The sequence below is a fragment of the Vidua macroura genome, chromosome 15 (assembly GCF_024509145.1).
Source record: "Vidua macroura isolate BioBank_ID:100142 chromosome 15, ASM2450914v1, whole genome shotgun sequence".
NCBI lineage: Eukaryota > Metazoa > Chordata > Aves > Passeriformes > Viduidae > Vidua > Vidua macroura.
Genome location: NC_071585.1, coordinates 12,444,916 through 12,455,863, shown reverse-complemented (window position 1 = coordinate 12,455,863; position 10,948 = coordinate 12,444,916). Strand labels below are relative to the sequence as shown.

The 10,948-nt window shown below is 58.5% G+C and overlaps 1 protein-coding gene across 2 annotated transcripts in view; it reads left to right on the top strand.

Moving 5' to 3' along the window:
• Positions 1 to 2,413: 2,413 nt before the first annotated feature.
• CAMK2A (calcium/calmodulin dependent protein kinase II alpha) overlaps positions 2,414 to 10,948 on the top strand; it is a 33,884-nt gene continuing 25,349 nt past the window's right edge. Inside the window, exons 1-2 of one of the 2 annotated variants that reach the window (XM_053990883.1) lie at positions 2,414 to 2,614; positions 8,156 to 8,250. In XM_053990883.1, coding sequence (XP_053846858.1) covers positions 2,553 to 2,614; positions 8,156 to 8,250 — 157 coding nt within the window. In that variant the 5' untranslated portion in view covers positions 2,414 to 2,552. The remainder of the gene's footprint in view (positions 2,615 to 8,155; positions 8,251 to 10,948) is intronic. The other variant, XM_053990882.1, reaches the window with a different exon arrangement.

Here is a 10,948-nt window from a genome sequence, read left to right as displayed (position 1 = left end):
GGACTGGGACTACTCCCCTCCACAGGGGAGCCCCCAGCTCAGAGCTGGAAGGTTCCACCCAGAGCTCCTGCTCCCCTCAGACTGTCCCCAGGCACCCAGGACTGGGACCACGCAGCATTTCCTGCTTGGGAAAACATTACCAGCAAAGCAGAGCACGTTCAGCATGCAGAAGTCTGACACCCCCTTACCCTCAGAAGCAAAAATGTCGAGGAAAAGGAAAAAAACTGAATAGAGAGAAGAACAGAGAGGGAGAAACTTTTCCTGGAGAGCCGTGTCTCTGCCAGGCAGGAGAACCCTGGGGAGGAAGGCAGGGTCCTCGTGGGGGACTTTGCCATCACTCCCTGCCCAGGTGAGGGGTTTGGGCTGCAGCAGGGGCCCCGGGGGGGAAGGAAGGGACAGATCCCTCCTCCTGGCTCCGGGAGCACGCAGAGTCACGCGTGTGGGGTTGAGCACGTGTGGCAGTGTGGGGGTGGGCACGGGGAGGGGGGCAGGTCACATTGCGGAGCTCACGGGGACACGAACAGCAGCGCAGGTGGGAGGGAGGTGGGAGTGAGGCAGGGGCACAGAGCTGCCCACGGGCATCCAGGGGGTCTTGGGAGTGGGGGGCTCTTGCCTCTAGGGTTCTAAGGGGCTGCTGGGGGCTGGCAGCAAAATGCTGGAGGAGGAAAGCACTCCCACAAACATCCACATGCACCGGCCCCCATGGCAGCCCCCTGCCTCCTGGCACAGCCCTGGGGTGGGGAATGAAACCCCCTTTTTTGTGGGAGCAGCATGGGGAGGAGTTGTGCAGATGCCTGGAGGCATTTTGGGGACCATCGTGTTCCTGGGGCACAGATGGCACATGTGCATTGCCTGCAGCCCAAGTGAGGGTGCCTGGTGTGCTCTGCTCATGCCAGGGCATGGCCAGGGTGCGTCTGGAGGTCATCAACCCTTGGGGACTGTGGCCCCATCCCTGTGCCCTTCCATGGCTGGGAATCAGTCCCTGCTCTGCCTCCAGGGTCCCCTGGATGGGACCAGACAGGAGCGGGAGGCTGGATGCAGGGATGCAAGGTGGGGATGAAGGTGGATAATGGTGCAATTAATGGAAAAGCCATTAGACCTTTCTCCTCCTCCCCCTCCTCTTCCTCACTCCGCCACTTGCTGTCCTCCTCCACTTCCACCTCCTTTCTTCTCTCCCTCTCTGCTCCTCCTCTCTCCCCTCTCAAAGATTTCTCCCTATTTTTGTCTGGTTAGAACCTTTTCTTTTCCTTTTAACCCTTCCATGGCAGCCTGAAAGGGAACTCAATCCATGTCACCTGGCAAAGGCAATGCCCTCCCAGCTGGCACAGGGAGTCCCTTCTCCTGTTGTGAGGAGGGCCCTGCTGCTGCAAAATCATCCAGAAATGGGACACAGGCTGAGTAGAAAGCTCTTCTGGGGGAAGTCAGCAGGTGGAAAATGCAAGGGGTGGTGTAGACAGAGCGGGTGCTGCTGGATCCCCAGTGAGGCCTGGTGGGGACTCAGAGGAAACCCTGAGGTTTTGGACCTCACAATTCCACTTTCATTGCAGTTTTTGTGCTTTCTTATGTTCAGCACAGCAGAGAGGCGATTCAGCAACAAAAAGTCCATGGACTGGGGGGCCAGACCTTCCTCCTATTCCCACTTTGAAACTCCCCCCTTTCTACCCTGGCTTGGGCAGCACAGGGACACGGCACCCTAGGACACAGCCCTTGTGCTCCCCTCTAGCTGTGCTTCAGGCCAGGCTGCTCGTCCCTCTCTGGAGGGACCCTCAGGAGCAGCTCCACAGGAACCCCAGGGCCCTTGGGGGGACGCAGTGGGCAAAGGAGGGAGTGGGGAGCAGCCAGCCCTCCCCTGCAGTGTGATCAGGGCCAGCCCCTCTGGGGACCCTGGCTGAAGGCGGGACGGTGTGGGGACCTGGGGACCTGCCATGATTTCTCCAGCTTCTCCTGACACACTTCTGCTCCATATGCTCCCTCCTGCTGCAGCGTGTCCCCATCCCACAGCCCCCAGGGCCCCCAGGAATGCTGCTGCAGGTACCAGCAGGGCCTGTATTTTTTTTTTTGGGGGGGGGGATAAGCAGTTGCTGGGGTGACAGCATCCTCCTGCAACATGGAAACCACGGTTTCCATGGAAACCTTTTTTGCCCCAATTATTTTACCACTGCCACAGCCTTTAATTTGCCATTAATAGTTGTATTTTAGATATTCCCCCTCTGCAGCAGGTGGGTGACCCCCGGGCAGCCCCCGGGCCGGGTCCCCAGCAGGGCCCTGGTCCCCACGGAGGGCGGCGGGTTTGGGAAGCAGTTGCCCCGGCAACAGAAACAGGGCGTTTCTGGCAGCGGTGGTCACCATGGGGACGGCGATGCTGACGAAGGCTTGTGAAGCTGAGAAGACAAATTGCCCTCATCATTATCTCTGGGCTTGTCAATCAAATATATTCCCTTATTTACCTCACCGAGGAGAGAGCCCCGGGAGCACACGGAGAGGGAAGGAGTGAGAGGAGAGCTGCTTGCCCCAAACTCTGCACCGGGAGGGAGCATTTCCAGCCCCTCAGGATGGCCACCATCACCTGCAATCGCTTCACTGAGGAGTACCAGCTCTTTGAGGAACTGGGCAAGTAAGTTGGAGATGGGGCTGGGATGCTCAGAGCAGGGCTGTGCCCTGGCTGGGAGAGAGACTCAGCAGTGCTGGGAACTGCTGGAGATGAGGGAAACGAGATGGGTACGGAGAGATTGCCGTGAGAATCAGAGAGGGCACGCGAGTGAGGATGGGGGCTTCCAGCCCCAGACCTGTCCTTACCTGAGTTCAGGGGCTGCTGATGGGTGCTTGGCTGGGGGCTTGGGACACCCCAGAGGTCTGGAGTTGCCTGGGAAAGGCTTGGCTGCCCCTCTTATGGAAAAGCTGCTCCCAAAAAAGAAGGCTGCTAGCTCCCTTGGGAAGTTCTCCAGCTGAGAGGAGGGACAGGACAGCTGAGGAGGAAAGCCAAAGCAGTGGACACCCCTCACATTTCTTTAGGGAATTTATCTGTGTGGATGCACTGGGGCTTGACTAGACCTGCAGGAGACCCAGTCTGCCTGGCAGTCCCCAGAGAATCCTGGTGGCTTTTGGAAAGATCCAGGGTATTCCCCACTCCTGTCCCGGTGCGGGTGAGCCATAGCCCTGTCTGACCCTGCTTTCCTGCGAGGGAGGGCTCGGCTCCTCTGGTCCAGGTGTCATCGTGTGTGCCTGGATCAGTGTGTGTGTGTGTGTGTGTGTGTGTGTGTGTGTGTGTACAAACAGAGCTGCTTGTGCCCAGCAAGGGGATCCTGGGGAGCACTGAGCACCCCCGGGTGGAGCAGGGGATGCCAGGTTCCCCGTGTGGAGGGATGCTCCGCGTCCCGCCCAGCGTGTGGCTATAAAACGGGCGCAGGAGTGAGCAGGCATGTGCCTCTGTTTTGGTTTCTGTGCCTTTTTTTGGAGCTGGTCTGTAAATCTGGGCTGTGTGGCCACCGTCCCTTTGGAGTGGCTGGCAGCGTGGTGGTGGGCTCAGGGTGCCTGTGCTCCGGAGGGGAAGCTTTGTCCGTCGGCAGGCACAGGGATGCTCCGACCCCGCAGCCCTGCATCGCCCGGGCACAGAGCAGCCTGTGCCTAAGCGTGTGCCCACATGCACGTGGGCGTGTGAAATGGGGGCGAGGGAGAAGGGAGAGGGCAGAGATGGGGACATGGACAGGCTGAGACAGGGGGACTTTGTGATGGCTGGGCTGAGTGCTGCTCACATTCCCCAGCCAAACTGTGGCAGGCAGCTCTGTGGAGGCAAATGGATCCCCTCCCGTCCTGGGACATTCACACCCATCCCTGTGGCATCAAGGTGACAGAGAGGGGCTGGTGGACAGCAGGGGCTTGCGTTCGGGAGTGGGTCCCTGTGGTGGGGACAGCCCCAGCTGGCACTGCAGGCAGGGGGATGGGCACCCTCTGGGGAGCTGGTCGCAAGGTGGGATGTGGGACCTGCTTTTTCCAGACTTTTCTCAGCTTTTCAGGCTCTATAGTTTTCTGGTGGTGGCAGGGGGTGGGCAGGTGAGGCAGTGGCTGCTCCGTGCCTGTGGTGAGGCTGTGGGGCTCTGGCTGGGCAGAGATGGCTGTGAGGATGTGGAGGGGAGTTCGCAGGCCAGGGGTGATGGGGGAAGACCAGGAGGGCTCCTGAAGGTATCTGGGCTGTGACGCTTTTCTGGGTAGGTGCTGACTGGAGGGTTGAGCACCCAGGCTAGGGGCTGCCTGCATTGCCCGGCACTGTGATCCAAAACCACCTGGACAGAAGCATTTTAAAAGGAATAAAGGAGCAAAGCTGGCGCAGCAGCTCACCAGCCCCTGAGAGCATCGCCCCTGACCACCCCAGTTCTGGGGTGATGCAGGGGCAGCAGCCCCAGCTCGGTGCATCCCACAGCTCTTCCATCCACTCAAGAGGGCAGGTACAACAGCAGCACTGAGGTGTTCCCGAGTTAGGGGCTTCACCAGGTTAGCCAAGGTGCTGTGGGGCTGGTTGGGGATTTTCCACTGGGATGGTTTCCAGCACATCCTGGCACATTCAAAAATCAGCGGTTTCCCACGGGGAAATTTCTGCTTCATGGGCTTAGAGAGGGAAATCAGGACGAAGTGCCGCACCTCTGCTCTGCTGCGGCAGCTGCTCACGCTGGGAAGCGTCGTTCCTCCTCCGGAGAGATGCTCCCGGTGCCAGTCGGGGTGGGTCAGTCTTGGCAGGGCCGGGCAGAGCGGCTCTCCCCGCACCAGACCCTGGCAGGGAGCAGCGTCCTGCAAGGACTCCGAGCAGAGAGGGTCCATCTCGAGTTTGCTGTCCCCAAGGGACTGGGGCGGGCTGTTGTGGGGCACACGGTGTGTCCCCAGCCCGGCTGGCAGGACGGCAGGTCTGGCTGCCAGGCTGCTGCATCCACCCTGTTTCTCTGCCGTTTCCTCGGCTGTCACCCACCCTGGCAGCCGGGCAGGCGGGGGTTTGAGATGCCACACACCTAATGGTAGCACCACGGTGGGGCTTTGGGGGCAGGCAGAGATGGGGAGGGAGATCTGCAGAGTCTGCCCAGCAAGGCACAAGCCCTTGGCACATCCCTGCACCTCCCAAGCATGGGAGGACATCTGTCCCGAGCGGGGGACACGGAGCTGGGGAAAACCCACTCCTGCGTCAGCCCCCGCAAAGCTGAGCAAGTGAAGGGCTGCTCCGATCCCCCACGCTCGCAGGAGGGAATCAGGCGGAGGGCGGGGGGCAACGGGGGGGACAGGGAGAGGATTCTGCCCACGGCCCCCCGGAGTAGGACAAACATGAAGTGCAGCTCCATCGGCGCCTCCAAATCCGCCCCCGCAGCAGGTTCGGGGAGAGGCTGGAGACAATTACCGTGCCGAGCCGTAGGATCAGCCCCTCCGCTCCCGGAGCTGCAGGAGAGGGGGCTTATTAAAAAGGAAAAAAAAAATATGGAGGAACAAAAAATCCCCAGCCCACACTCTTCTCTCTAGAAAGGAAAAAAAAAAAAGCCTCGGAGGAGGAGGAGGTGTTGAAGAGAGGGAGGGTGGCAGCAGCACAGCCGGGCACTGGCAGAGAAGGTGTGAAAAAGGGAGAAGCGGAGCAGCCTGGTGGCAAAGCCACTGCTTGAGCTGGTGGGGAAGGCCGTGGGGACGAGGCATGGGGTCATGCCTGGCCTAGGGATCAAGGGACAGAGGCTGCAGGGCTGGGGCTCAGCAGTGCCAGTGCTCGGGGCTGCAGAGACAGGGCTTGTTCTGGGCTGTGGGTCCAACATCACCCTGGCAGCCAGCCAGGTGACAAGGACACGGTTGTGTACCCATGGCCCTGCATGTGATGTACCCGTCCCCTGCTCAGGCTGGGATGTGCTGTCTCATCCAAGCCAGGCAGAGATGGGGGTCCTCAGCTGCCACCAGGGTTGGGGTGATCCCCACCCAAAGACCCAGCGCCCTGGGAGCAAAGCGACACGCTGCTGTCCATGGCCAGGGAACAGGACAGGATACCTTCCTTCCAGAGGGGTTTCTTGCAGCTCAGGGGGGCTGAGCTCCCTGCATGGCACCCCCAGCATTGCCTGCAGTGCTCCATGAGCCCTTGGTGTAGAAGGGGATGCTGCCTTTGCCATGAAGATGCTGTATTTAGATGGAGCAAAGGGGTTTTTTTTGGTTTGATTCCCCCCACCCCCCCCCCCCTAGGCTGGAAAATCCTACATGGAACTGAGTAGCAAGGGAGCAGCCTGGCACAGGGAGTAGAGTCTGGCTGGGGGTCAAACACCCAATGTGGAGTTGGGTGGCCAATGCAGACCCACTGAAGGACCCAGATGGAAGAAGGATGGGGGTATGGCAAGTATGCTGTACCCCTGGGTATCCTACACCTGCATCCAGTGTTCCATGTTCCACCCACCCTCCAGGCACACAGGGTTTTACTTATGCTTTACAAACCACAAATAGACATTTGGTTTCTGTTAGGAAGGTCTGGAGGAGCCAAAAGCCAGGAATGCAGCTGGGGGAGTGAAGCAGCCGCTTCCCATGGCTCTCCCTTTTTTTGCTGTTCAGTTCAAATAAATAGATGAGCAAGTGGCTGTGGACACTGGGACCAGGAGTGACCATTGGTCCCCAGCCTCCAGTGGATCTGGGACACCCACAGCCCTCCAGCCTCATGCTGGGTTCTGCAGTGAAACTCCGAGCTGGGGCAGAGGGACATCCCTGCTTGCTGCACTCTCTGCTGCAGATTGTCCTGCCACTGCAGAAACATCACACATGTCTTTAGGAAAAAAAATAGAGAAGATGAGTCCCAGGGATCCAGAGGAGCCCACAAACCCTACGCAGTGTGGGGTTCCCAGCAGGATGAAGAGAGCGAGACCACAGGACTGCCAATAGTTCTGGTCTGCCTACCTACTGCAAGCTGGATATGAAGCATTTCGCCCACCCTTTCCAGTTAATTCTTCCCCAGGATTCAGGGATATTAACAGCTCAGCTCTTTCAGCAGCCAGGATTAAATGGCAGGACGGGGAAGCTGGGAAGCACCAGAATGTTTTCCCCCAACTCCTGCCTGGCACGTGCCGTGAGCGATGCTCTGCACGGCAGCACTGGGCGCGTGGGCTGCCAGCTCTGCTGGGGCTCCATCCCCATCCCTCCACACCCGCTGCTTGCCTGCTCTCCCAAAAATCACATTCAAACCCAAATTGCCCGTCTCTACCCGCCCCCGCCGCTAAAATCAATTATCAGCCGCACTCGCCAGCCCGTGCCCTTTTATTCCTCAGCAGGGAGTTGGAGTGGGGTGAAAGGGAGTGGGGGAAGGTGGGACAAGGAGGTGGGATTGCTTTTGATAGTTGTTATTTTAGCGATTGGAGAGGTTTGGCAGGAAAGGGAACCTGGCACAAAGGTTGTGCTCAGCAGGGCTGCAGCGTGCATGTGTGTGTGATTGCAGTGCTGCAGCTCCCAGCATTGCGCCGGCACTGGCAGTGCCACGAGCTGGCAGGACTTGGGCCATGGGGTACCAGGGCAGACAGGAGTCTTTGGAGTGTCCCAAGGACTCGTGCTCACTCGCCTGCCAGACCCCAGAAGAGCTTTGCACATTAGCTCGGGTGTGTGCAAGGTGCAACAGCATCCGTCCCTGTCCAGCTGGGCTCCATCCTCACAGGGTCCCCTGGGCTGTCCCTGCCTGGGTGACAGTTTTGCAGTGGGAGGGGGAATCTGGCACTAGTCACAGCTACCAAGTGCTGCTGTGACTGAAAGTTCTAGAACAGACAGACTGAAGTGACCAAGAGCTATGTGGCAGCTGCAGCCATCACAGTTTCCCTTGGGAACCAGTGCCCCTGATAAATCACTGCCCCTTCCCTCCTGGCAACAGGTTGGGCAAAGCCAGGAGGAAGAGGAGGAAAAGTGCACAGTGCCTGGGGTGTCCCAGAGGAGCACAGAGGGGAGAAGCCCACATTCCTCTCTAGGTCTGCATGTGCCTCCTCCCATCATTCCTCAAGGATGGTGGTGCAGGGAAGCTGATCCCTACAAGTTTTGCACAAGCCCCTGCCCCAGTCAGCACCTATTCCCCACCCTTGTCCCCATGCCTGTGGCTGTCCCTCACCCCACAGCCACATGAGGGCTGAGCTGTGCTCGCTCTCATGCCAAGCCCTTCACCTCTGGCTTCTTCTGTTCCCAGGGGCGCGTTCTCCATTGTCCGGAGATGCGTGAAGGTGTTGGCAGGACAAGAGTACGCGGCCAAGATCATCAACACCAAGAAGCTCTCTGCTCGAGGTAAGCACTGAGGGTGTTTTGGGGAAGGCAAGAGGTGAGCAGGGCTCATATAGTGGGGAATTTGTCCCCTCTGCATGGTGCTGGGATGATGCCTTTGATGTGCAATGAAGTGAGGGGTCTTTGATTGAGGGTGACCCCTCGTGCCACCCTGTCCTCGCTGCGGTACTCACTGAGCTCCTTGATGGATGGGGTGAACATCCCGAGGAGGTGTCTTGGTGGCTGCTCGCCACATCCCATCCAATCACAGGGATGCCTCTGCAGCCTGGCTGTGCAAAGGCTCAGGGGAACTCCCAGACCCCAACCTGCATCATGAGCCAGAGGACCCCATTTCTGTCCCTTAGACCCCCTCCACCACCCTGCACACACATTGCAGCAAAATGTTGGTTACAGCCTTGCAACAAGTCAGAGCACTGCCAGCTTTGGGCACAGGGTAGCACAGTTATTTTGGGAACATAACTTCCTGAGAAGGCCCCTGCTGACACCCCATCCCTGCTCTGGGGTCTGTAAGTTTTCTTACTCATATACCTACATCAATGAAAGGGGAACATCCCTTCAGGTGGGGGTTTGACTTCATTTCTACCTGGAAATGGGCCCTCAACCCTCACTGCCATCTGCTCTGGTGGAGCACATTGGCTGTTTGCTGCTGGAAGAGGTGCTGGAGGGTCTGTCCCGGTGGGTCATCTCTAGTGAGGCTGAGATGAGCCAGCGCAGAAATCATTAACCAGCCCTTGCCCCAAGCCAGGGACCCCTCTGCCCCCATCTGCCCCACCTGGCAGAGGAGCTGTGATGAGGTGGATGGAAAGGAGGAGGCAGCAGATGCCGTGTCCCGGCTCCGGCTCCTCCCTGGATGTCGGGAGTGCAGGATGTGTGCTGGGAGGAAGCACCCTGCCGGGAGGGTTTAATTAACCTCCCTCGGCGTCTCTCCCAATTCCACTGCTGACCTCCGAAGGCAAAACTGAAATGCAGAAAAGAGTGACAAGCTCCTTTCTGACCTGGAATTAAACCAGCATGTCGCAGGATCCCTCCCACAGTGCTGCCAAAGCAGCACAAGACGGGCCTTGAATCCCTGAGGTCCTCCAGCACCGACCCCTGCCCTTCTTCAGGGATGCGGGTAATTTTCTTCCTTCAAAGCCAAAGGCTCTGGGCAGGGTGTGCAGTGCTGGGCTCAGCCCTTGGCTCCTGCCCGTGTACCCCAGCTGGCAAACGCCTCCCAGTTTTCAGGGCTGCCTGGAGCAGCAGATTGAGCCGCCCTCCCTTTGCTCCCTCCTGCCTCCGCTCGCCTCCTCCGGCAGTTTGCCCCTTTCCATTCTCTCCTGGGGTTTGTGACATCCCTGCCGTGCCCAGCAGTCCCCTGGAGAGGCTTCACTGGAGTTATTTTCCCTGCTCTGCCAGCTGAATCACCAATGACTTTGGCTAATGGTCTGGAACCCCCTGTTTCTGCAGTACTGGCAGGGGGGATGGCGCTTCCCCAGATACAAAGGGCAGGCAGGAGAGAAGTGGGGAGAAGTTGAGAGAAGCTGCAAAACATCCCCAGCCATGGTCTGCTTCTTTAGACATCCTCCTGGCTGCCAACACAGAGGGGCCAGGAGGAGAGAAGGTGGAGATTTTAGAGGAAAAATTGGGTTTGGGTGTGTGCAGGAGCTGGGTTTGTGGGGTAGGAGAGGCTGTAACCCACCTCCCCGGTGAAGTGCTTGCCCCACTGGTCACACTGTCCCTCCATCCCATCCCCATCATCCACCCCACAATGGACTTTAGTTGTGAGAATATCCCGAGCTCCAACCTCTCCTTGTCACCTTGTCCCACCCTGGGAGGGTTGTCACCCATCGGGGAAACAATGTGGGGAGCTGAATGAAACCACCAAGGTTATCTCAGCCTTCAGCTCACAGCCTCCAGCACAGGCCGCCAAACTCACCCCAAGGCCCAGGGTGCCTCTGGGACAGGATACTGAGCCCTGGGGAAAGCTGCAGCCCTGCAGAGAAGGGGCTGCGCTGCTTTCACGGCTCAGCGGTCGGAGACACCCAGGTTTGGTTTGATGCAGAGCGAGACTCTGGGGTGTGAACCTGCAAGGTAGCACTGAGAGACAGCAGCCCTAATTATATCCTCGCTTGTCCTGGCTGCTGAGTGCCTGCACAGAATGCCTCCAGTCAGGCACCTCCATGCAGGGTGGCTGGGTCAGGTGTGAGCAAGGAGAGAAGGGCAGAGGAAGAAACAAAATGATTTGCAGATTCATTCTGAGCTGTCCTAGGGTGGAGGATTTTTTGGCTCAGCTGAGCTTGCTTTGCCCAGAGCTCTGTTGTCTCACATTCCCAAGCCTGCTGAAAGCTGGGGAGTGGGACCTGTGCTTCCTGTTTGGAGACAGGCACTGGTTCTGAGAAAGGGTTCTGCCGTGTAGGAGAGCAAAGCCCTGGTTTGGAATGGCTGATGATGGCAAGGGGGAGTGAAGTCCATAGCCTCATTTCATCCTCACACCTCTCACTGGTTCACTTTGCCTTCAATTGCTCAAATTGTACCATACAAGGCTGGCAATGTCCTGGGTGAATAGGAGAAAAAGGAACAGTGCTGCCAGCAAGGATGACCCAGGCAAATCCAGGGTGAGGTGATCGGAGATTGTGCGGCAAAGAGAAGGGAGAGGGGAGAGTGAGGGATCATTGCAAACCCAAGATTGCCCATGGCATCAGTGACTGAGGAGCTTAGCCAG